General features: G+C 34.6%; 3 protein-coding genes across 3 annotated transcripts; 2 read left to right on the top strand and 1 right to left on the bottom strand.

The window, feature by feature from the left end:
- Positions 1–1,967: 1,967 nt before the first annotated feature.
- On the top strand, positions 1,968–4,093 carry LOC146133137 (uncharacterized). Its single transcript, XM_083397654.1, has 6 exons — positions 1,968–2,047; positions 2,183–2,325; positions 2,670–2,853; positions 3,079–3,203; positions 3,457–3,531; positions 3,725–4,093. The coding sequence occupies exons 1-6, from the start codon at positions 1,996–1,998 to the stop codon at positions 3,845–3,847; spliced, it is 702 nt and encodes a 233-aa protein (XP_083253780.1). The 5' UTR covers positions 1,968–1,995; the 3' UTR covers positions 3,848–4,093.
- A 4,255-nt stretch (positions 4,094–8,348) lies between these two features.
- On the bottom strand, positions 8,349–10,174 carry LOC146133138 (uncharacterized). Its single transcript, XM_083397655.1, has 6 exons — positions 10,123–10,174; positions 9,845–9,987; positions 9,326–9,509; positions 8,976–9,100; positions 8,646–8,720; positions 8,349–8,471 (listed from the first exon to the last, which is right to left on the bottom strand). Exons 1-6 carry the CDS (start codon positions 10,172–10,174, stop codon positions 8,349–8,351), a joined length of 702 nt encoding a protein of 233 aa, XP_083253781.1.
- A 5,260-nt stretch (positions 10,175–15,434) lies between these two features.
- Positions 15,435–27,549, top strand: LOC146133139 (pre-B-cell leukemia transcription factor 1-like). Its single transcript, XM_083396434.1, has 12 exons — positions 15,435–15,576; positions 15,858–16,051; positions 18,569–18,642; positions 19,973–20,052; positions 20,500–20,649; positions 21,319–21,509; positions 22,323–22,458; positions 22,893–23,004; positions 23,865–23,981; positions 24,280–24,371; positions 25,062–25,112; positions 25,843–27,549. Exons 1-12 carry the CDS (start codon positions 15,523–15,525, stop codon positions 25,927–25,929), a joined length of 1,338 nt encoding a protein of 445 aa, XP_083252560.1. The 5' UTR covers positions 15,435–15,522; the 3' UTR covers positions 25,930–27,549.
- The last annotated feature ends 49 nt before the right edge of the window (positions 27,550–27,598 follow it).

Consider the following 27,598-nt stretch of genomic DNA (forward strand, 5'->3'; position numbering starts at 1 on the left):
GACCCAATTTGCAATAGACTTTATAATGATCATTGCCAGCAAGTTAAAATGCACAATAAATCCACCAGGACTTCTTTACCAGCTTTTAAGATTAAACCCCCAAATCATGAAAAAACTTTAAAACAAGGGTTAACAGAAAAGTATAAGTGAATTTAAAGATATAACAACACCAAGACATAAAGGTTTTTATAGAAATAAAGTATGCAAAAAAAAAACACAACGTTGAACTACAACGTTAAATTGCAAATTAAATTGTTGTTGATGACGCCGTTAATACGTCATAACTGGACTAACCAATTTGATCCAATTGATTTTTTCCCTTAGTAGGCCAATATTCTTTATTATAACACCAATCTCGACTGTCCATCGGAATTTCAGTTTTGTACCGAGGCTACAACTATATATAATACGTTACCTCTTTGTAAGTGTTGTTTATTGACAACTTGCCCTAGCTGTCTCATTAGAGAACCGTGTCTTAGGAATTCTGGTTACCGGTCCCTGGAAGAAATCTTGTATTTTTACCGGTATGCAAGTGTCACAAGGTTAACAACTATTGTATTAGATTTCAAATATACCGTATTGAGCCTATGTTTGCAGTTTCATATTTGCGCACGGTTGTCTGTTTTTGTTTGTTGCGGGCGTAGCTTTGTGACGTAATCTCTAAAATTTTTCATGCGTTCCGCTAATAAATTATTGTACTTCCAGTCCTGCCTCCAACCCGAGTTTTATGAAAAATATTTGGCTAATTTTATACGAACCGTAAGTTAAGCTGTTTTTTAGTGAGGTGAACCGAAACTGAACCTGATATTTTAAAGTAACTGAAATCATTTCCAGCATTGCGTATAACCTTTAGATTGATAACATATTCGAATTAGCACATATTGGATAAATCAAACGTTCATTGTCCAGTAACTTATAAAAAGTGGCGAAATTAGGCCGGAGCGATTAAGATTATAGTCCCACTACGATAATTTAAAGTTTTCTAAGATTACTTGTTTTAGACGACCCGTTATGTAAATTAGTGACTGCATCTATAAAAAGTTTCAAGCGTCCCGGTAAAAGTCATCGTCCCGGTAAGAAAATTATTTTACTTTAACACCTGCCATAAGTGCAATAAAAAGTGTACGGACAACTTTGTTAGGTTTGCATTTACCAATTCGTTGACCCGTCCGATAATAATTAATTAATTAATTATAAGCAATTCAAATTTTTGAAAACTATCCGCAAATTAAAATTGTCTAAAATCGCTAAACAGACACTGGAAAACGTCTAATAAAATAATCGAAGTCTATCACTCAGATCTTTCAGAAAAATTCAGCGAAATAGGTTTCCGAAGGGCAGTAATACAAAAGAATGAAATAATTTTTTTTACGGACGAGTTTGATTGGACACAGGCGGTTTTGTTATAGCTATAATTGTCCTTGTCAACTCTCAAACCTCAAAGTTTAAGAATTACACAACTGTGTTGAATTTTTTGCGATTGGTCAAACTTAAACGTCGCTATTCGTCATTATTATAAAGTATAGATAAGGCAACACCAAACCACAAAATTAAATAATATTGTAAGCAGCATTTATCTTTGAAAGACAACAGTATTTTCTAACAAAGTGCTTGAGGTATTACCGAAAGTGCCTTCAATCGCTTGCCTTTACCTTAAACGATTTTAAAATTTTGCTATTACGACATTCCAGCGTATAGCCTTAATTAGCACGCGCTAGCCTTAACAATCACATAATAATTGGGCAATAAGGAAGACACTTTACGTGGGCATTGGGGCATTACGTACGGTACGCCATTTCTCATTAAATGGCATAAACTAAAGGCGTTGGATTATTTGGAAAATAAATACCAAACATTTAATTAGCCAATTGTTTTGTTTGATTCATAAATAACAAAACGACAATCTTGGTATATAAGTTCAAGTGTACCGTAAAACATCATGATTTATCAATTCGAAATCAGCCAAAGATTGTCAAAACGCACAGCAGCAAAAACATGGAAACTGCGATTACTTTTGTGCTTTTAATTGCCACTGTGATGGCGCAAGGTTTGTAAAATATATCGGTAACAGGTCATTATTGAAGTGATAGTTTTCTTTATCAATCAAGATGGACTAACCAAATAACTAAATTATTTCTGTACCGCCTCAGAACTGTATTAACATTTGCTGTTTTCAATACAGATTTAAATTCAGTTACCTACATCGAAGATTGGGCGCAGAACAACCGAACTCTGGCGGGAGCCCGAGGTGTTGCAGTCCACGGAGGTTTGGTCGGTAATGGAACTTGCACACTTGCCTTTCCTTCGCCTGTCTTCTGGTTTCACGTAAGTTGCTTCGAAATGAAAATTAATAAATCGTTAAGGTGGATCAAAAGTAAATACCATAAAACATATTTTAACATTTTAACCCGACGCGCCAAACAAACTACGCAATATATAATTGTTATAGGTCGCCCTGTTTGTAAGCCTCATTCTTTACATCCCTTAGTTCAGGCGTTAAGCGCTATAAAGTTTAATGCTTATTTAAAATATAACGGTATAATTTTTGAACATATAACCTTTATTCCAATTTCAATCATTGGAATTTTCCGTGCTAGGCCTACTATTTTATATGTTAAAAGTCTACTAACGACGAAAGTGTTTTGCTTACAAGCGATGTTGTTTTATAGTGCGAAGATTGCGACATAGTCCCACTTAAGTCAAGCTCGGCAGAAGGAAGGTACACTTTATCCGCGGCCAATAAGTTCTGGCAAGGTACAAGTGACCGTTTCACTTTTGTCATCAACTACCTGGGCGAACCCTTTAACGAAACGGGGATTATCTTCGACTGCGATACAACTGATGAAAACGAAGGTGATTGTAATACATTATTAGTTAATCTAAACCTCTAATTAACTTTTCTAAATGAAGTATTGCTAAACAAACAGTAAGGAAATTTCTACAAACCCAATAACCTAACGAAATATATATCTTAATAGGAACTTAACATATGGGTTTCTGACATATTTTAATTCATATCTCAATTTTTCGTTTCGCAACATAAACGTGTCATTCTTTATTTTTATTTGCTTTATGCAGTTTCTCTCCTATCGTTTCCAAGCAACATGGTTCAAAATGAAGCTCGCTCCCGAATTTACGAGCTCGGTCTCTCGTCAGGGGATCATTACTTAATCAACTTCCCAGCTCCCGTCGCCAACTTTACAGTGAGAACACTTATTAATTAATAGAATGGTTTACAATATTATAGAACAGGGATTATTAAACTTCTTATCGCCACCCCCCACAGTTTATAAACCCCTGTTATCGAACAAAATTTTGATTTTAAAATATTATGCGTCACAAATTAATTTATATTATTGTACAAAAGTTAACACATGATAATTATAAATAAACTATTTTTAAAACCATATCACCTAAAAGTTACTGAAAGGTTTATTAAAATCATTTTGTTTGCAGGTTAACCATCCAAACACTGTCGATGGAGAAGGCGATTTGTTTATGATTGAGAACATTCAGCCATGGCAAAAAGAGGTCGCTAAATAAGTTAATAAACTTTAAAAATTGTTGTTACAAAGATTGAGTCAGAGTTGGTTTAATAGTAAATAATAACATTTAGGCACATTCCCAAAACATGGTTTATAAGTCTTAGAGTAATTTTAAACCTAAATTTAAATCATAAGTACAAACTTATCGCAATATAATAAATGTTTACTTTATTTGTTAGATTTGGTTCCAGTTCCGCTACACCGACGTTTGGTTTTCAGCTGCTGAAGTTGACGTGGTTCGTGGAGAAGCTGGAACACTGGATGAGGAGAGCAAACGTAGAAGAAGAAACGCTCACTTTTAAAACTTATTTGGTTGTCACACTCTTTGTTGTCTTAAAGTTTATTCAATAAGTGCTCTGATATTTGCCAATCGAAAAATTAATCTTTTAAAAAGTAAGACTTCTTGCTAAATTCACAACAATGATTTTAGTGACTGGTGTTCATGTTTGTGATTTCTCTCCCAAATTGCCCAAAACTCTGCCTTTTTACGACAAAAAAAAAGTAATGTGGTTATTAAATCGATGAAGCGGCGATATACGTGACTTGCGTAATTTTAGCCATTGTAATTTGGAAGTTACTGTGTTTTATATATATACTATATATATATATACTCAATCGAACAACCGACGTCCTATATTTATTATATAGATCCTTCTTCTAGCCATCCGTTTTACGCCCTTTATCGATAGTAGTGCTTTTTATCGCACACCCTTGTAAAAGTTTGTTAATCTGACGAGGCATCTTGCAATAAAAAAAGAGTAATATTGAATGTCTAGGTTCGCAATATAAATGGTTTTCTCAATAATTAGAAAAATTTAAACCATAGAATTAAAAAAAATGTTCTTTCGCGAATAACTCATTCTATTGTAAAAACAAGTCAATGGGTTAAAATATAACAGCCATGTTTTCTAAATTTGGTTACTTAAAAGCACAGCGGCAAGTTGTGGACTCGGGCGATTTACTATAGACTTAAAGTAATAATTGCGAGCAGGTTAAATGCACAATAATTTCACGAGGACTTGTTTACCAGCTTTCAAAATTAAACTCGGAAATCACTAAAAAACTTTAAAACAAGGGTTAACAGAAAAGAATAAGTGAATTTAAAGATAAAATAACACCAAGACATAATTAAATAGGTTTATATTTAAAATAAAGTATGCAAAAGAAACACAACGTTGAACTGAAACGTTAAATTGCAGATTTAATTGTTGTTGATGACATCTTTAATTACGTCATAACTGGACTAACTAATTTGATCCAATTGATTTTAAGTAGGCCTATATTCTTTATTATAACACCAATCTCGATTGTCCATCGGAATTTCAGTTTTGCACCAAGGTTGCAACTATTTATAATACCTTACCTCCTTGTAAGTGGTGTTTATTGACAACTTGCCCTAGTTGTCTCATTAGAGAACCGTGTCTTAGAAATTCCTGTTACCGGTCCGTGAAAGAATTTTTTCATTTTTACCGGTATGCAAGTTTCACAAGGTTAAGAACTATTGTATTAGAGTATACGGTATTTATCCTAAGGTTTTCAGTTTCATATTTGCGCACGGTTGTCTGTTTTTGTCTGTTTTCGGGCGTAGCTTTGTGACGTAATCTCTAAAATTTCCATGCGTTCCGCTAATGAATTATTGTACTTCCAGTCCTGCCTCCAAGCCTTAAAAATGAATTTTAGTTCCCAATTTACGCACGACTTTGACTAAACACAGGCGTTTTTTGGGTTTCGTTTGTGTCTTACGAAGACATGTTATGACGTAATCTGTGACGTAACCTTTAAAAATGTCCATGTCCCACAAAAAAAAAAAACGGTTCCGCACTTCAGTGCACATAATTTAAAATATTTGATGCTGTGCATTTCTATTTTTTTAATTTTTGTTTTATATTTGTAAATTTTAAAGCCCATACAGAAGTAGGTATTATTTCAAACGTTTGTAATAACTCTTTATTCATTTTCAACATGAATAACGAGTTATTCGAAACGTTTAAAATGATACCTACTTCTGTATGGGGTTTGATATTCTTATTACGTCTTACTACAACCTTCAAACATTATGCTTCAAAATTTTTCAAAATTGTTTTGTGTGTTAGCCTTGTGGAACCTAACAGTATTTCTTTGTTTTAAATGAGTGAGTTTAAAGATCGTTTATAACTACTCTTAGCTCTCCACCGCTGTCGGATAAGATGTTGGGTCGCAACAAAAGGTTAAGAACACAAATATATAGCGACGTATAAGTTTTTAATCTAACACAGTGTGTTTTATCTTGTTGAAATTTGCGATTTGAGAGTTGGCAACAACAGTTGTATTTAAATTGTGTATTCCATGAGCTAAGCAGTAAGAGACAGTAAACACATAATTAAAAATAGATTGTTTATACGTATTATTTTTTCTTATGCCTTTGGCGTGCCTGGCAACCTTCCATGGTGCACCGGTTAAGACAGTCACTATAAGTATTGCACGCATGACTAAACTATGTGCATTGTTTTGTTTTGTTTTTTATAAATACAGCAGTTGTGTGTTATAAACTTATATTGCAATACAAAAGTGAGCCCGCACTTATTTAAGAAAGAGGTAACAACCCAAAACATGTTATTGAATCACGGGCCGGTCGCCGACATCATTAAAAAGGTTGCGCGGACCATATTTTTTGCAGGCCTTCGACATTCTGAAGCAATAACAAAGTGAGCGACAAAATATCAAAAATAAACAGTACTGTTATTTCTGGGAGATTTACAGATAACGATCTTGTCAAAACAATGTGCAATTAACGTGTTCTCCTTGAATAGGCCATAAAACCACTTGAAACTATTCGTGTTGCGAATTAAAACTAAAGCCTTTCGCCGACCATATATTTTCCAGCATGTATATTTTGCTTCTGGTTGTACATTTTTAGCTGTCTTACAATTAACCAGTGGTTCTTAACCTTTTGTTGCCACCCAACATCTTATGACAGCGGTGGAGAGCTAAGAGTAGTTATAAACGATCTTTAATCTCACTCATTTAAAACAAAGAAATACTGTTAAGTTCCACAAGGCTAACACACAAAACAATTTTGCAAAATTTTGAAGCATAATGTTTGAAGGTTGTAGTAAGATGTAATAAGAACATCAAACACGTTTCGAATAACTCGTTATTCATGTTGAAAATGAATAAAGAGTTATTACAAACGTTTGAAATAATACCTACTTCTGTATGGGCTTTGAAATTTACAAATATAAAACAAAAATTAAAAAAATAGAAATGCAGCACAGCATCAATATTTTAAATTATGTGCACTGAAGTGCGGAACCGTTTTTTTTTTTTTTTTTTGTGGGACATGGACATTTTTAAAGGTTACGTCACAGATTACGTCATAACATGTCGTCATAAGACACAAACGAAACCCAAAAAACGCCTGTGTTTAGTCAAAGTCGTGCGTAAATTGGGAACTAAAATTTATTTTTAAGGCTTGGAGGCAGGACTGGAAGTACAATAATTTATTAGCGGAACGCATGGAGATTTTAGAGATTACGTCACAAAGCTACGCCCGAAAACAGACAAAAACAGACAACCGTGCGCAAATATGAAAATGAAAACCTTAGGATAAATACCGTATACTCTAATACAATAGTTCTTAACCTTGTGAAACTTGCATACCGGTAAAAATGAAAAAATTCTTTCACGGACCGGTAACAGGAATTTCTAAGACACGGTTCTCTAATGAGACAACTAGGGCAAGTTGTCAATAAACACCACTTACAAGGAGGTAAGGTATTATAAATAGTTGCAACCTTGGTGCAAAACTGAAATTCCGATGGACAATCGAGATTGGTGTTATAATAAAGAATATAGGCCTACTTAAAATCAATTGGATCAAATTAGTTAGTCCAGTTATGACGTAATTAAAGATGTCATCAACAACAATTAAATCTGCAATTTAACGTTTCAGTTCAACGTTGTGTTTCTTTTGCATACTTTATTTTAAATATAAACCTATTTAATTATGTCTTGGTGTTATTTTATCTTTAAATTCACTTATTCTTTTCTGTTAACCCTTGTTTTAAAGTTTTTGAGTGATTTCCGAGTTTAATTTTGAAAGCTGGTAAACAAGTCCTCGTGAAATTATTGTGCATTTTAACCTGCTGGCAATACTTTAAGTCTATAGTAAATCGCCCGAGTCCACAACTTGCCGCTGTGCTTTTAAGTAACCAAATTTAGAAAACATGGCTGTTATATTTTAACCCATTGACTTGTTTTTTACAATAGATTGAGTTATTCGCGAAAGAATATTTTTTTTAATTCTATGGTTTTAATTTTTTTAATTATTGAGAAAACCATTTATATTGCCAACCTAGACAATAAATATTACTCTTTTTTTATTGCAAGATGCCTCGTCAGATTAACAAACTTTGACAAGGGCGTCGCGATAAAAAACACTGCTATCGATAAAGGGCGTAAAACAGATGGCTAGAAGAAGGATCTATATTATAAATATAGGACGTCGGTTGTTCGATTGAGTATATATATAGTATATATATAAAACACAGTAACTTCCAAATTACAATGGCTAAAATTACGCAAGTCACGTATATCGCCGCTTCATCGATTTAATACCCACATTACTTTTTTTTTGTCGTAAAAAGGCGAGTTTTGGGCAATTTGGGAGAGAAATCACAAACATGAACACCAGTCACTAAAATCATTGTTGTGAATTTAGCAAGAAGTCTTACTTTTTAAAAGATTAATTTTTCGATTGGCAAATATCAGAGCACTTATTGAATAAACTTTAAGACAACAAAGAGTGTGACAACCAAATAAGTTTTAAAAGTGAGCGTTTCTTCTTCTACGTTTGCTCTCCTCATCCAGTGTTCCAGCTTCTCCACGAACCACGTCAACTTCAGCAGCTGAAAACCAAACGTCGGTGTAGCGGAACTGGAACCAAATCTAACAAATAAAGTAAACATTTATTATATTGCGATAAGTTTGTACTTAAAATTACTCTAAGACTTATAAACCATGTTTTGGGAATGTGCCTAAATGTTATTATTTACTATTAAACCAACTCTGACTCAATCTTTGTAACAACAATTTTTAAAGTTTATTAACTTATTTAGCGACCTCTTTTTGCCATGGCTGAATGTTCTCAATCATAAACAAATCGCCTTCTCCATCGACAGTGTTTGGATGGTTAACCTGCAAACAAAATGATTTTAATAAACCTTTCAGTAACTTTTAGGGTGACATGGTATAAAAAAATAGTTTATTTATAATTATCATGTGTTAACTTTTGTACAATAATATAAATTAATTTGTGACGCATAATATTTTAAAATCAAAATTTTGTTCGATAACAGGGGTTTATAAACTGTGAGGGGTGGCGATAAGAAGTTTAATAATCCCTGTTCTATAATATTGTAAATCATTCTATTAATTAATAAGTGTTCTCACTGTAAAGTTGGCGACGGGAGCTGGGAAGTTGATTAAGTAATGATCCCCTGACGAGAGACCGAGCTCGTAAATTCGGGAGCGAGCTTCATTTTGAACCATGTTGCTTGGAAACGATAGGAGAGAAACTGCATAAAGCAAATAAAAATAAAGAATGACACGTTTATGTTGCGAAACGAAAAATTGAGATATGAATTAAAATATGTCAGAAACCCATATGTTAAGTTCCTATTAAGATATATATTTCGTTAGGTTATTGGGTTTGTAGAAATTTCCTTACTGTTTGTTTAGCAATACTTCATTTAGAAAAGTTAATTAGAGGTTTAGATTAACTAATAATGTATTACAATCACCTTCGTTTTCATCAGTTGTATCGCAATTGAAGATAATCCCCGTTTCGTTAAAGGGTTCGCCCAGGTAGTTGATGACAAAAGTGAAACGGTCACTTGTACCTTGCCAGAACTTATTGGACGCAGATAAAGTGTACCTTCCTTCGGCCGAACTTGACTTAAATGGGACTATGTCGCAATCTTCGCACTGTAAAACAACATCGCTTGTAAGCAAAACACTTTTGTCGTTTGTAGACTTTTACATAATTGAAATAGTAGAAAAATTCCAATGATTGAAATTGGAATAAAGGTTATATGTTCAAAAATTATGCCGTTTTATTTTAAATAAGCATTAAACTTTATAGCGCTTAACGCCTGAACTAAGGGATGTAAAGAATGAGGCTTACAAACAGGGCGACCTATAACAATTATATATTGCGTAGTTTGTTTGGCGCGTCGGGTTAAAACGTTAAAACATGTTTTATGGTATTTACTTTTGATCCACCTTTACGATTTATTAATTTTCATTTCGAAGCAACTTACGTGAAACCAGAAGACAGGCGAAGGAAAGGCAAGTGTGCAAGTTCCATTACCGACCAAACCTCCGTGGACTGCAACACCTCGGGCTCCCGCCAGAGTTCGGTTGTTCTGCGCCCAATCCTCGATGTAGGTAACTGAGTTTACATCTGTATTGAAAACAGCAAATGTTAATACAGTTCTGAGGCGGTACAGAAATCATTTAGTTACTTGGTTAGTCCATCTTGATTGACAAAGAAAACTATCACTTCAATAATGACCTGTTACCGATATATTTTACAAACCTTGCGCCATCACAGTGGCAATTAAAAGCACAAAAGTAATCGCAGTTTCCATGTTTTTTGCTGCTGTGGGTTTTGACAATCTTTGGCTGATTTCGAATTGATAAATGATGATGTTTCAAGGGTACACTTGAACTTATATACCAAGATTGTCGTTTTGTTATTTATGAATCAAACAAAACAATTGGCTAATTAAATGTTTGGTATTTATTTTCCAAATAATCCAACGCCTTTAGTTTATGCCATTTAATGAGAAATGGCGTACCGTACGTAATGCCCCAATGCCCACGTAAAGTGTCTTCCTTATTGCCCAATTATTATGTGATTGTTAAGGCTACCGCGTGCTAATTAAGGCTATACGCTGGAATGTCGTAATAGCAAAATTTTAAAATCGTTAAAGGTTAAGGCAAGCGATTGAAGGCACTTTCGGTAATACGTCAAGCACTTTGTTAGAAAATACCGTTGTCTTTCAAAGATAAATGCTGCTTACAATATTATTTAATTTTGTGGTTTGGTGTTGCCTTATCTATACTTTATAATAATGACAAATAGCGACGTTTAAGTTTGACTAATCGCAAAAAATATAACACAGTGTGTAATTCTTGTTAAACTTTGAGGTTTGAGAGTTGATAAGGACAATTATAGCTATAACCTAAAATAATTTAGCAGAATTTACAGTTTTGAAGAGTTAAAATTCCTTAAAAAAGTTATTTCGTTCGACATGAACATTTTTAAATGTTACATATCAAATTACGTTATAAAGTGTCGCCATAAGACAATATCCTCAACAAAACCGCCTGTGTCAAATCAAACTCGTGCGTAAAAAAAATTATTTCATTCTTTTGTATTACTGCCCTTCGAAAACCTATTTCGCTGATTTTTTCTGAAAGATCTGAGTGGTAGACTTAGATTATTTTATAGACGTGTTCCAGTAGCTGTTTAGCGATTTTAGACAATTTTAATTTGCGGATAGTTTTCAGAAATTTTACTCAATAAATCCCACAACTTTATTTTTTGGTAATATAATTGCGATACGAAAATACCCAGTTCGCTAACATATCTCAAAGATCAAAGTGGGAGACTAAGCTTAGCTTGTTAGGTATACTTTTTTGTATGGTGAAACATTTTCAAACATTTGCAAGGCAATAACCTTCATGGCCGTAAAAATCGAGTCACGTACATTGCCTTGGTTAAAAAAAATCATGTGGCTTCTTGCAGTTGTTTAGTGACTTCTTGTAGTTTGCTTAACTAGCAAAAGATAGTCTGAGTTCGCGAAATATTACGTTTGTATTTTGACTGAGCAAAATATTGCGTTTATTGCAGCGGTTTCAACACTAAGCAAATTGACTCTTCAGACCACAATTTCTTTCGCTGGACGCAGTGTGATACCTACCGGGATTACATATTTGTTCGAATTTCACGCAATATGAACAATCTACGACTTAAGGTTTACTTTGTTAGTGATTTCGACATACGTCACAGGTTTCCTATACCTAAAATATGCTAGACGTGTTTAGCCAAGGTTGTGTGTTTAGTCGTCCCACTTAAACAAAACACACAACGTTGCAATTGGTTTGATGTTAATAACCCCGATATTTTTGAAATCATCACCTATATTCCTATAACATGCGGCTTCAACAAGCTTACAAAAGGCTGGTACCACGCGAATTAGTGTTTAAATGGCCACAGCGCGTTCGCGCTTCTTTTTTAGTAACTTTCAGACAGCAACACAAAACTGCTTTTGGGGTTCTGTGCTAAATTTTCATTTTAACCAAAATTTTAACCACTGTTTAACCCAGGGGTCCCCAACCTTTTTTACACCGTGGCCCATTTGAAAATTTCGAGAAGACAATGGCACCCCAATTTTTTCAACCTTTTACAGTAATGGACAGTTATAATGATTAAATGATATAAACATGATAATACATTAATTACTTATTACATATTTAGTTAATGTCATGGTTGAGCTTGTTTTTGCTCTGACAATGTCTTAATTGCTGGTTTAGTGGGGTAAAGAGACAACCGCATGTCATATTGAATATCCAAGACACTGTGCTGCTTTGTCTTTAGAAGTATCATTGTTAAAAACCCACATTCACATCGATATGTTGATGGGAAATGCAACAGCAATGGCATGACCATTTCATTAAGCTTAGGGTATAAATTGCTTAGTTTTGCCCAAAATGTGGTCAAACTATTTTTCTCAAAGCTCAATCGAGTGGCCATCTCTTCTTGCAACTTCAAGAGTTCATTAAATTTTTATTTATTTTTTTGTTATAGTGGAGAAGATAATTAACTAAAAATCTATTATTTTTCAAATTTTTTCATGGCCCTCATGAAAAAGGCTCATGGACCCATAGGGGGCCATGGCCCACAGGTTGGGAACCCCTGGTTCAACCAAATGCATAAGTTAATCGGAATTTACGGAGACAAATAATTATATTTTAGAGCCTTGCAGATAAGCCGGATAAATATACACGGCATTGCATTAATGCCGCTTTTTATACAGGCTGTAAGATGTTACTAGGGAAGCATTAGGTTACATGACTTCAGACAGGCTTAGCGTTAAACAGAATAAGGACGACCAGCGCTTTTGTTTGTTATAGTGTAGGCTTAACGTCCTTTGTTCACCGCGTGAATCATAAAAACACATCACAAGAGTTGAAATTTTCTATTTATTGACACGTAGTGCAAACGTTTAGGCGTAGGTAAAATGTTATGCCATTTGAAAAAAATATATCCACTGCATAATGTATTGTTTCATTCTTTTTTAACTTAACTTATTTTAACATAAATTAATTATGTTCCAGCGGGTGTTAAGAAATATTTAAATATAAATGGATATTATCCGGCGGGTGCTGGGAGATATCTTTTTGAGGAAGGCAAGCGAGCGCCGTCGCAAACCGGTTACATTAAGCAATTTTTATTTTCAAGGATTTTTTCAGGTATGACTCACGTGTGAGCAGTTGTAATGTTTCCAACTTAAGATGGTACAGGGATTTCGCATCTGCTTAAAGGTTTTACGTTGTGAGTGGTTCCTACATTGCTTTTTGGTTACATACTTTGTTGCATTGTATAAAAAAAACTTTGTAAAGATATTAATTTAATCTTACAAGACGAAGAATTAAACTTGCTTCTTTAAAAATTGCTTTTTGGTTACGTACTTTGTTGCATTGTATAAAAAACTTTAATAGCAATTACCCGCGTGAAAATCAAAATCAAATTAGGTATATTGCATAAGTTAAAATTAATTAATTTTAAGTTTAAAAACTTCTAAAAGTATGTTACCGCGCAAAATTTAGGTGCAAAACACCGCATTTAATGCGGCGGTTTTAAAAGTAACCAATTTTCAGTTTCAAATGAGATTTTACTTACGTTGGACACAGTATGGTACCAGGATTACTTATTTTCTTGAATGCCACGCAATGCGAACAATGGCTGCTACAACTTAAGGTTTTACGTTTGTGAGTGGTTCTCTATCAATATATGTCACTAGTTTTCGTTACATAAAAGATGTTTGACGTGCTTAGCCGTTGGGTATTTAGTCGTTTCATTTCAAATAAGCACACATTATTTGCAATTTTGTTTCAACGAAATGTAAAATTTTAGTCTGCGAAGACGATCACTTAAATGTTTTACAGTCACGCACATAAATGCGATAATTTATAACACGCCATCCGATTAAATGCTACTTACACACAGGCTAAAAAATGTGACTTCATTTGTGGGGAATCATTTATAGTTAACCCATTTCAGGCACAAAAGCAAAAAAAATAGTCAAGGGAAGACCAACATATTTTCTGTATAACAATTAACGATTAGAGAAATTAAAATGTTTAATTTAGAAAAAACTAAAATATTTACGACTTTACACACTATTTAGCACACAAGAAAGGATATGACGCTATCCGTAACACTATTTATTAACATGGTAAATTTTACCTTTTTAAATCATCGGCAATATCACGCAGCTCAAGCAATTGACGCAGAGTACACATAATAAGTAATAATTTTAAGAGCCAGCTTGATGGAAACTTACATTTTGTTTAACTTAGGCTTGAGCATGATTTGGTCGGGGAATACGAATTTGTTATGACCACAACGCTTTTGCCAATATGTATACGGCCTAATATTGTTGCTGCTTTCACAAGGGCCGCATCCTACTTTAACTGTGAGAAAGTACTTACTCTACCCGCTTTACACACAATACGGTACATTACTTTCGATTACAATTTAAATTACTTAGACAAACCACCCTGAAAAATAGGACCCTGAAAAATACCCCCTGACAAAAATAAAACAACCGCAACCCGTTAAGTTGAGTATTTGCATTAATTTTTTTGTATTAGGTCTACATTAAGTTTATTTGCAGTTTGCAATATGCGTCCCGGATTTAGGTTTCTAAAAATTGGAAAGCCAAAGTATGACTAAAATAACGCCTGAAACTGTAAAGATAAGGTGTTGGACGATCTGGGGCCATCGAGGACCATCGGCCTGGCTTTGGACGTTTAGGTTTTGACGTTTTGCATCCTAGTTTGACCGGCGCTTTTAGGGTGCCGCTGTTTTGATACCGGATAATTTCACACTGTTTGGAGTTATAGAGGTAGATAATGGGAGGGGTTAGAATTTAGGCTATGGTTAAAGTTATTGGGGGGATTTACAGTAAGACCATTCCGGCAATGATTCTTAACGCTGTTCCGGCTTACTCTCATCAATGGTTCAATGTCACTTCGAATCCCTCAGTATTCCTACTTTATTTGGTATATTTACCGCGACACGCGACACGCCCTTACGCGACACTCCTGTTCGAGGTTTTAGCGCCACTAGCGGCCTTGCTTATCTGGTGACTGACTGTGTGAAAAAGTTTTAGAAAGCAGGATGTAGTGTAGTGTAGTGTAGTGTACGACTATCAGATTGGCATTTATTCTTATCACGCACTGATAATTTGGACTTCTTGTTTACGAAAAAGACAGTAGCCGAGGTAATATAGAAAATAAACATACTCAGTTACTCTGGTCTTGTATCCTACCATTTTTTTACAGTAACAACCGAGTTGTCAAAATTAAAATAGCAAGAAAGAGATAAAATTTGGAGAACAAAAATATTAATATTACTTCACCCACCCTAACTCGAGTCTGCATTCTGTGGCAGGTACACAACTGATATTTTTTTAAGGCAATTTGCGTGCACACTTTAATTGGTATATTGTGCAAAATTTGACAATGCTGACTGTCGCATCGAATCAAATACAGTTATTTACATAATATGGGACTTGAAACACATTTTATAACTTAAAAATATAATTTTACAGATTTACTATAAATTAAAATTGCAAAAACTTTTTTCTTTAAAGTGTTTTTAAATCAAAATGTAAATAAATTTTTCTCAAACCATAACAACAACATGGAAGACCAGGGATCTTACATAAATCCGCCCACGACTTTAAGTATTTCCCAGGTATGAAGACTTCAATTATTCCAATTTTATTAAATATAGAAGTTTCATATTTTCAAATTGTATTCATACCTGCAAAATGTTTTTTTTTTTTAAGAAATCTTAAAACACCAAATGTTTTGGGTATATTAATCTTACAATTTTATAATAGTTTAGTTCCATTACACTTAAGTGCCTCATCTGTATTAAAACAAAATTATCTAATTTTGTTTGTATATTATTCATCCTGTTGGTATTTTCATAACACTTGAAGCATTTGGTTTCTTTTTCTAATACGTATTTAGGGTTTTATGACTGGGGTCATGCACGGCGGACAAAGTGACTATGGAAGTGCAGCACCAGGAGGTGGATCTGGAATCGACATTGAAAATCGCTCGAGCAGTGAAATAGTGTCTGTGTCTAGAAAACAAGATATAAGTGATGTTTTACAGCAGATTATGACCATCACAGATCAAAGTTTGGATGAAGCACAAGCTAGGTACAATCAGTGTGATTTTAATATTTTTTTTTCAATGTAAAAAAGAATTGCCAATATTATACTACATAGCTCTTATAGAGTGTTTCTTAAACTCAAACAAATTTCCTAATTTTTTATCAAATTGTTATTTACTTTTATTTTTATGGCTAACTGATATAATATATGGTTGGGTTTATACAAGTGGTTCTCAAATGGGGGGCAGCCATTTCTAAGAGGGGTGCAAGTAATTCTAAAAAAATTAACTTTAGTGTAGTCACAAGTTACGCTTTATGTTAATTCTGCCTTTATGCTGTCCTATACTTCATGTTAAAATTGCATACATTCATAATTTAGTACTCTGTGAACTACGACTTGTGGTTTTGCAATTTGCAAGTTTTTGAGCTACTGCTTTTTTAAGGTTCTATCTAGGCGCCTTTCAATTATGGTGTCTAGGTGCCTTTAAATTGCATTTGCTGCTTTTATGACTGATTCGGGCTGTGTTTGGTCCGAACAATGAAATAAATTTCATCGGAATCTAAGTTGCGCAATGTTTATAGGGGTTGGACACCATACCATGTCTCTCAAGAAAACTGTTTTTGCAACTTAAAAATGTAACTGTAAACTTTTTTTAAATCTTCTATTTTACAGTTTTGTTTTGTTCATATTTTAGCTCAAAGTCTCTACGCATAGCATTGTAGGTTTTTTGTCTTACTAAACATATCACACAAAATATAATGGCCGCATTCAAATTACAATTTTTGAAAATTAGATAAAGTATTTCTCCTTTCGGAAATTTTTTATCTTACACCTTTTTCTCTGTTGCAACAGGCTAGTAGCGCCCGGGGCTTTTGTTCTATATGCACGAATCTATATTGTTTTTTTTCTTTGCAGAAACTATTGACATGTTTTTTATGCAGCCTTACAGCAATGGAGTCAATTCCCTACACATTTTTATAAAAGGCATAAAAATAATCTTGGTAAAATGTAATTTATTGAGCACAACAATGTGTAATCTCATTGCTCAATGATGCGTCATGTGGCCTAAATTAAATTTTAGACAACTTAAACCAAATTAAATACAAAATTTTTTGCAGTTTGCGGAATAAGGATTATTTTTTAGTTTTTTGTTGCCTTAGAGGGGGAGGGGTAAAATTACATGCAAATAGAAAGTTATATATGTAATTCAATATGAAGATAAACTGAATGTTCAATATATTTAATTACTGAAACTTTACAGCCTTACAGGTATATAAAAAAACTGTTATCAGTAGGGAGTAGGGAGATTATTTTTTAGCCTACAGAATATGGCATTTTGACCAAAAAATAAAATAGTTTGATCTAAAAGTAATTAATTTTGACATATTTGGAATACATTGAATTAAACAATGCATTTTTGTATACAGTATCACATTAGTGCCTTGGCGTCACTCGTCACTTGTACATAATTGTTTAGAAAAATCAGTTATTTTTTCAGGTTTATTCAAATCATTTGAAAATGCTAAGTTCATATTTTTATCATATCAAAACAACAAATAACTTAAAAATGCCTGTGAACACAAGTTGCTGGTTGTTTGAGAAAATTGTTGAGTAAACAGTTACTTAACAGCCGCCATATTGAAATACAGCATAAAAAGAACTGTGAAAAATTGGCAATACCGAGGGCACCTAGCATATAACTACCGCCATGATAAAAAAGCACATAAATTACTGTTTGACACGTTTGTCTAAATCAGGGTTTCCCCATCTCTCAAAGCAAAAATAAGTTTAAACTTTTAATGCTATAACTAGGCCTGTGTGGTTAATTCTGTCGGCTTACGTTTATAGTATGTTGCTATAATAAATATATAATACAGTTGATATGTTTTTGCGAGAGATCGACCGATATCACTTTTTTGGAATGATACCAATACCCAATTTTGTCAACCGATACTCGATACCGATTTTTTATTTACCAAAGAAATGTTCAAAATTTGAATTAATTGAAAATAAAATCCTAATAACGTTTTAGTATATATTATACCTTTATTAATGATATATAAACTATTATTTTGAGTATTAACTTGGCTTAATGCTAAACCCATTTTTTTATTTAAAAATGTGTAAGTTGTTTGTTGTACAGGAATAATTATATCATATTTTCGTACTAAAATAAGTATCGGCCTACATTTACCGATACCGATATATCGGTTGAAGCCAAATGTCGGTTGATATTATCGGTAAACCGATATATCAGTCTATCTCTAGTTTTTACCTGTAATTCAAAACATAATTTTGATAAAATTTTAAACTGAACGGCCATTTCTGAAAGCTCATTATATATTTTTTTCAATTTTGACATATTTTTGATCAGGTATCTGTACACAAAAACTTATTGGTATCAATGGAAAAAGTTATGCCAGTTGATCTCTATTTTTTAAACATATATAATTGCTGTTTTGTTGTATTATAGATTTGCTATGTGTGTAGATATGGGAACACCCATACTTCAATGAGTTCAACAATGTTCATAAATTGTTTGTAATTTGTACATTTATTTAGAAAACACGCCCTAAATGTCCATAGAATGAAAAGTGCTCTCTTTCAAGTCTTGTGTGAAATCAAAGAAAAAGCAGGTAACTAACATCTTGTTAAATCAAACAAAAATATAAGTGCTTTGATTATATAATGGCCTACTTGAGAAGCTTTAATTTTTAGTTAAACAATATAACTAAACATGAAGAACGCCATGCATTTAATTTTTGTCTTTATTGGCATTAGTATATATATTCTATATATAGCTTTTTTTATTGGCAAAAACCCACTCACACTAGCCTAAAGTTTTTTTAAATACATAATTATTTGGAATGAAACACGGCATCGTTGCGCTTAATACACAAAGATACAAGCACGCTCACACATAACATACTGATAAGAAGCGCGGCCATTCCCAATATTGGTTCTCGTCAATGTTGGTCATGTTTGCAAAGACAGAAGCTCACAGAAGGGTTTGTAAAGTGATCGATGCGAGCGCTGGAAACCCGTTCAATCGATCGACCTGGCTTCATTGGTGGCGTAGAGACGCCTGTCCGCTTCGTCGCTCTTGTTGTTTGTCGACATTCCCTTCCTTTTTTCCAATTTTCTGTCCCACTTTTTCCTCTTGTGCTCACACTACACAGACGCGGCCGCTGTTGGTGTAGCACGGACGTGGGAAAATTTCCAAAGTGCTTACTAATCTTTGGTTAGCTTTGTTGGCGAATTCGCCAACCGAAAAAGTGCGACTTTCTGTTGACCCAAATTGAGAGCTAGTCGAAGCATAATCAACATTAAAAAATATAGCTCTTTTTCTTATATTGTTTGGTGATATTTTTTCCATCTAGTTTATCTGGTGCCCATTTATACGAAAAGTTGGTTGTAACTGTTTTCATATAACGCGTATTTTTCCGGCAGTGTCAGTTGTCACTAAATATAATAAATAAATATTTGACGTTTAAAGTTGTAAACCAAAGAGTTTCTTAAAAGGATTCTGTGCGACTGTTGTTAATTTCACGGATACGAATTGTCACAGTAATTTTATTTTATCCAGGGAGTGTTGCGAGCCAACTGCTGTGCAAATATTTCTCAGACTAATGTTAAAGCGAGCTGCAAACAAGCGTTTCTATCTTATACTTGACACGTTTCCCGATTGGTGTCAAAAGTTCAACCAAAGCACAATGTAACGCACGGCACGAACACAATACCCTCGCAAGGCCTGGTGTCATTAGATCACAAAATAACACAACTTGCTATTAGGCAATAACACTGCAGTTATTTTCATTAAATTTTCTTACCGGTATTCTGTTTTTTAAATAAAAGTGATTCTTTCGTATTTCAAAATTTATCATTTTTTTAATGTGAAAAATTGCATATGTAAAGTTTTTTTTAAAGATTTAAACCTTACTGGAATATAACCATATTTTTGTTCAGTTTTAAACATGCGATCGCCGCCAGAAGACGAACCGCCAGATCCGCAACAACTTCGACTTGATCGAATGCTAGAGTCAGAGGTACGATGAGTTGTATTGTGGAGTTATACCGAATTTCCTGAAGCCCAGTTTAAGCGTCTGTGGTCCCTCACTTTATTTGTGTCTCTACACTCGAATACATTTCATCCCTGGCTTTGTCATAAAACGTCAAATATTGAATATGTTGCTGTCACTATTCTCAAACTACAACAACTGACAGCAAAATACTCTGTGTAGCAACCATTTCAAACCGTTTCTGTCACTTAAAAATTTAAAATGGCTTATGGACGTTTTCTGCTTAACGAAAAATAATATTTAGCAAATTTAAACGGAGTGTGATATGTTATAACCGTCTTCTTAAACTAAAGCAAAAAATACCAAATTCTATACTAATGGTTTAAGGGCTACGCTGTTTGGGCATAAAGTAAAAGTCAGAAATAGTTTGTTCAAATTAGTTTGGGCTTGCCGAAACTAAACTGCTTTATTTAGGGTGTCTCCGGCCCTGAAGGTTCAGGTTCGGCTGCTGCCGTGGCGGCCGCCGCTTCATCTGGCAACGATAACGCTGAGCACAGCGACTACCGAGCCAAGCTCGCGCAGATCCGACAAATCTACCACTCCGAATTGGAAAAGTATAACCAGGTAGGCCAGCCTAAAATAGTCACAATTATGCTTTAATAGAATTCCAAGAACAGCTAACGTTATTCGTCGGTGATTGATACAGTTAATGTTTGTTTGTAAGGCTAATATTTCCTTATAAGTAAAAGTTCCATGCCACTTATTCGACTCGGTTTTGCCTGCTGATGTGAATTCGCATAATTTTGAGTTCTAAATCACACGACGTACTAAAACTTGAAACCTAAAATGTCATAGGAAAACTTGAAGCCCGAGCAGCCAGCCTTGACTTTTGTTAGCTAAGAATGCATACATAATAAATGTTTCGCCCCATGCCGGTTTTGGCATGGGGTAGATTTACTTCATAGCAATTTAAATTTGCGGTTATTCTTTACCTTCTTGTACTTTTGTTTTATCAATACCCTAACAATGCACACATAATGACTTCGCCGCCCATGCCGGCTTGGCACGGGGTGCGTATATGTCTACAGCTTCTTTTGTTCTTCAACTTTTTCTTTTGTCTATGTTTAGTTTTTGTCTTTATCTAATATGGTCGTTTTATCTAATAAAAATCCATGGCTTTTGTGTTGGTAAAAGTTTATCGTTGTTTTCAAACGTTTTACTGTGAGTTAACTTAAGAAGGATTGTAATAAACCGAAGCATAACATTTTTCCCACACGAACATTGTTCGCTCAGGCATGCAACGAGTTTACCAGTCACGTGATGAACCTGCTGCGCGAACAGAGTCGAACGCGACCGATTTCGACCAAGGAGATCGAGCGCATGATCGCAATCATAACAAAGAAGTTCAACAACATTCAGCTACAGCTGAAGCAAAGCACCTGCGAGGCCGTCATGATCCTCAGATCGCGCTTCCTTGACGCCAGGTTCGTTTTCGATTTCTTATTTGTAAAACCTCGAGGTTCCCAGTGCCTGGCTTGCATTTTTAAGTCAATTTTTATGAAGCCTTATTCCTATAATTTCGCCTATGATTTTTTTGCATTATATAGTCAAAAGAAAAAACTGTGACCAAAACATACCGCCAACTTTCAACCTGTACAGTGTACACCTACATTTATTATTATGATCTTGAAACATGTTTCGTAACAATAAAAAAACAGTCTGTGTCAAGACCAGTTTACCTTAAACAACATGTCATACATACAATAAACAAACTCCTAGGTCCTCTTTCGAATTGTCGTTTTACCGATTGACCAGCAGCTTACCGATTGACCAAAAAGATGAATTTGAAAAGCATTATTTGTTTATTTTTAGCGTCATAATATATCTCGTTGCGAGAGTGGATTAAAAGTTGTTCTTGCATGAAGTGATTACGGTTAAGCTAATGACAATGGATGCTATTACAACCTAAGATAAAAAAATACCCATGTTTGAAAACACGTGTAAAGCAAAGATCAATGCAAAGCAAATATTCGTACCATTAGTCGAATGTTTTTGCCGGCACCTGTATACAAACTATACATCTTAATAAACATAGTCTTTTGCGGACGCCGGGCAGTTTCTTCATATAGCATGGTGTGCTGGTAAGCAAAGTACGTAAGACTTGGTATACAAGTAAAATCAATTGACGTGATTGACAGGCTTTGTTCAAAATTATAGTGAGATTTACCACGAAGGTTTAATCCACACTTGTCATTCTGTACAGTACCGAATTAATGTCTTTCATTTCGTACCCTCAGGCGAAAGCGGCGAAACTTCAGCAAGCAGGCGACCGAGGTACTCAACGAGTACTTCTACTCGCATCTGAGTAATCCATACCCTAGCGAAGAGGCCAAGGAGGAGCTCGCCCGCAAGTGCACCATCACCGTGTCGCAGGTAAGGTTGACAACAGTGATGTCACCACACAGTGACGAGCACACTTGTAGTGACCTAACCGAGATCCAGTCGCATGCGAAAACGAAAGTCACTCGCTGCGTTTTAAGAAGTTTAGTTGCATCTCTGTCGTTGTTGTATTATTTAATATTATAAAAATACAGGCAAGAAACTAAATTGCTAGGTTTGCAGCTGACTCATGAATATGGAAGGATACACCAATCAGTCCCACCATCTCCTGTTTCCTTCTCAAATCGCTGCTCTGTGTCAACTAGCTGACAATGTCACATTTAGCGGCTGCAGCTAACCAACAGGAAAAATATTGTCTAGCACAGAGGCACAAGTTTTTGCTCTAAAAGCATTTACGCGATAGACTGCTTAAAATCTCTATACATCGTTATAATTTTCATGCATATTTACGAGTGTTATCGTCGTAGGTATCAAACTGGTTCGGAAACAAGCGAATCCGGTACAAAAAGAACATCGGAAAGTTTCAGGAGGAGGCTAACTTGTACGCTGCCAAGACTGCACAGGCTGCTGTGAGCGCAGGTAAAAATTACTAGCGATAGAATGTAAAAAATAAGAAAACATCGCGATTGATGTCTAGAGATAAAATACAATTGTTTACCCAACGTTATTAACTTTTGAACTTTACTTATGAGTTATAAAATGACAGTAGAACATGTCTAGTCATGATGCTTCGGAAGTATTTTGACCATACCTCTGTGAATTGACTTTGTTAAAAGCACCAAACTATTTTGTTGTGAAACTAAGGGTTGTTTAAAATTGACCATTTGCTAATCGAAAAAAAACGACAGAAAAAATATCAACAGAAACATAGAGAGAAAATGTACAAAACCAGCGTTAAAAGTGACCGTAAAAAACAGGCCAGATGCAATCCAGGCACATTTGTGTGTTGCGTAACGCCTTGAATAATTAATGTCGGTTTGCCTTCCCGGTTTTCAATTGAGTGTAATGTGATTGCCTTTCCTCTTGTCGCGACTTTTTGTAATTAACTCGCTATTTAAAGATGGGTTCAAAATAGTAAATTACTTCGCGTTTTTACTAAAAAATTATTATAGATTAATCATTTCCCGTTTTGCTTGGTTTTAGTGACGGCAGGTGTTTTTGTCTAGCATCCAGTTGTTTTGCTCCAAATTTTGAAAAAAAGTTCAAAAACTAACCAGGACACTAATTATTATATGGGCCGAAAATTTATTAAAAAACAAAAATGTGATGTCATCGTTTTAGTTCGATGTAGCTGTCGACTACCATCTAGTTATAATTTTGCTTTGCTATCATTGAATTTCAAAGAAAGTGTAACTGTAAAGGTTCGCAAGATTTTCGTCTTTAATTGTAAGCCAAGTGCACAAAGTTAGGCAGCAAATCGAGCCGTATTTTTGTCGTAGCCCAATCGTGCGGACAGACGGGTGGTTTGGGGGGAACCCCTCCCGACCACGATGCTGGCCAAGGTCTGATCGATGGATCGCCTGACACCGGATCGGACACGCCTACTTCGGTCCAAAGTAGGTGTTTAGTGCATTTGTTTTACTCTAGGCATGTGTACCTAAAACCGGCGTTTAACTATTAGTTGAGAGAAAACCTTTTTTGTTCTGCTTTATTTCTTGTGTCTGGTAATATGTACCAATAAAGCTTGACGAATGTTTCTATTTTAAAACACGTGGCAATATATAAAGCAGCTAGATTAAGTGTACAAAGTCGGTTGGTTCCCCTTAGTTTTTTTTTATCTAACTAATGACTCCGTCGTCGCCTCTTTTTTAATACATTCATTCCATTGTTCAACGAGCGTTTGTTTTTTTGCAGATTATTCAAGCCCCTCTTCTCAGCGAGCCTACGCACAACAGGGGGAAATGTTCATGGGAATGAATGGTGAACGTTTCGGCAATCAATCGCTGGTAAAACTTGACTGACATTAGAACTTCTGTCATCCGTGGTTAAGTCTTTGAATGACATGCGATAAACGTGCAACCTATTGTGACTCATCCCCAAAACATTGTATCGCTACCGATAACTAATATCTTACGGTTATCAGTACGCAGTCAAATCGCAAAACCGATTTTACATCGAAATACTTCAATTTATTTATTAGTGACCATTTTAATGAACAGTTAAATCTGTTCCTTTTTCGCTAGTTTTCGAATAATATACAAAGCATTTGCAAACATACACTAAGCATTTGTTGTAATTGACTCGTTGTATTGGTTAGTACACGCAGTGTTTCTTAGCTTTTTTGCGGCGACCCAAATACTAATTACAAGTATAACAGTAAAGCTTTGGCATCCCAATTCTCTTCACTGAACTTTTTGTAAGCATAGAAAACATAATACATTAGCATTATTATAATTTAGGTAACATGATCCATAACTTTGTTTTGCTTTCTCAATTTTTGTAAATTTTAGAGGAATCTTGCTCAGAACCAATATCAATAAATCTCTTCGCAAAAAAATGGGTTAAGAAAACACTGATCTACCTTCTAGTATAATCAAACACATTCGTAAATTTAAAGTTTGAATTTTTTTAACGTGCTTCCGATTTCGTTGTAACCTTTGATATCCACGTTTTTTTAAACATCGTTATTGTTGTAGGCCATTGGATTCGGTGAAAGGAACAGCACGAGTGGAATGTACAGTCCACCGGTGAGTACTCCCAATATAAGGGCATGGGAAATATATTTGACTTTGATAGCTAAACTTTGCTTATAGCTTAAATAACTTATCTCACTTTAGTTAAAGTAAGTTTCAGCCGATAAAAAGGTAGTTTGTTAGCTTAAGAAAGTGATCTTTTGGATCGTGTTATATTAGCGAAGTTAGGCTCAGCACAATGCATTTAGCTTAAGCTTTCATAGTTGGGCAATTACGAGCAAATAATTAATTACGAGCAAATAATTAAGAAACGCCCCAAATGTTGTTTCCACTTTCTGTTAATTAAATCACATTCCGCCGCGATTTATCAATATATTGTTTTTTAACCGTTTTTATGCTTTCATTTGAACTTTTTGAACTTGTCATTATTTTCTTTACACTTATCATGGCTTGCATTATGCTTGATTTTAAGTTTAAGGAAAACTTTTAAACTTTAAATTTAAACTAACGCCGACCCCTGGGCCCTGGAAAATCTGTCAATTCGGTTTTTAAATGAAAAAACAAACAAACAATTTAATTAAAAAAATGTGTTATTTATAGTCTTGTTTTGGCGTAAGTTACAACATTATACAAAAACATAAAACTTTTTTTGGTTAAATCAACTATTTGGTCCCAATGTAAAGCTAAAAACAGAAGTCACTTTTTTAAGCAGATGATTTTTTAAATATTTTTTTACGGAACCCCTGTGTTGTTGTAACACAGTAATTTGATAAATGTTCTTTAGAACGGTGTCTGGTCGAGGCAAGAGGGCGGGGGAAACTCCCTCCCAGATATGACATCACCGGGAAGTCGTTCAGATTCTGCTGATTAACTTTTTCAAAAGTTATCATCGAAAGTTGCAGAAATGGACAAATACATCGTCGCCACATGCTGTCCATTTACGATGATATTTTATAAATTAGGCTACAATGTCAGCCGTCAGTGACGTCATGAGCGTGCCATTTTTTCCTTTGTCGTTGTAACTGTTTATCTACACATTACAGATTGCCAAATTTTCCAAATGCCACACTTGTTAATAATACATCTGTTACTTTCCATGTACAAGACACTAATAGTTGGTAAAGTGTCTACTCTACTAGAAGTTAACTGCTCCATCACGTTGCAGTCGGTTTGGTGTTAACACGTTTATCGTGCTTCGTAGCTTGTACAAGCTGCTGATTCTGTGCTTTATGTTTAATCGTTATCATTTTTATATTGTCCAAATCCTGAGATCCCTCTGTTACAGGTACGTGTCTGAAAACCATATCAGCAGGGGAATGAGACTGAATTGCTCTAGATTTGAAATGAGATTTTTTCTCCCAGCTTTTTATCCTGAAAAATTATAGTATTGCTTAAACGTGTACGTATTCTAATGGTTTTGCAAAGCTTATTAGGTCTAAGTTTTTTTAAGATGTTGGGGTACATATTGGACAAATATTATCGAGCTGCCTATGTCACGGAGTAGTTTTCAACAGCAATACCAGAAGCGGTATTTATAAATATTTGTTTTATAATATATCTTTTGCAGGTAAAACTATGATCATGACACTGCCACTTGATTGATAACAGCAACTAAATTCGTTTGACTTTGAGCTTCTTGTTTTTCGATCAAATCTAGCTTTTTACTTAGTGTTGTTTGCTGTTTTATGTATTGTATCCATTTATATTTCGAAGCCTGTTGTTAAGTCTAATTTACACTTCCTCGCACACCTGCTCGATGAAACGTAATTATTGTGGTTTGTTTGTGCTTAGTATGACTACATTTTTGAGCCCATTTAAGAACGGTGCTTGGCGCGTTTTAGTACGATTTCGTGTTGAATTTTGGCGAAAGTTATTCCTGTTTTTATACGTCGTATAATCAACTTGTACATAGCCCAATTCGTGTTCATGCTGAAAAATGTTTCTTACCAGTATAAACGTATTTTCTGCTCAAATTAGTTCGTTTATCTGTTCATAAGGATAAAATCAAAATTATGGCGATCGAAGTGTCACTATTTTCAAATGCTGAAATTGTTAAAATACAGCGCTAAAATGTGTTTCCGTAGGTGCCAGGTTCTTGTATGGCAACCTATTGAATTTTTAAGATATTAATATAGCCTTTTGTTACAAAGCATTCAGACAACCATTAACTTGACGGTGATTAATAACAACCAATCGAACTCTTGTTTTATCATTAGTGTACGCCACAATTCGCCTTTGCTACCTTTCACTCATTCCTGTGCAGTTTTGACATACACAGATTTCGCTATACACATACGCACGTGTTCAATAGTTTTTCGTAATTTGTTGCCTACATACTACACTTCACTTCTACCCTTTAAAATCTTGTGCAAAGCATGTGTGCTGTTTTCGTTTTTTATTCAGCGATTGGCAACTTTTCCGATTACCAGTTACAATATCTGTATAAACATGTCAGCTTTTGCCGAATAGTACAATAAATGATTACTCTTTTGATTTGTTCGACCTTTTAAGTGATTTCTTAGATTGTGGCAAGATTGGCC

This window comes from Ascidiella aspersa, chromosome 9 (assembly GCF_963924565.1).
Source record: "Ascidiella aspersa chromosome 9, kaAscAspe10.2, whole genome shotgun sequence".
In the NCBI taxonomy this organism is placed as follows: domain Eukaryota; kingdom Metazoa; phylum Chordata; class Ascidiacea; order Phlebobranchia; family Ascidiidae; genus Ascidiella; species Ascidiella aspersa.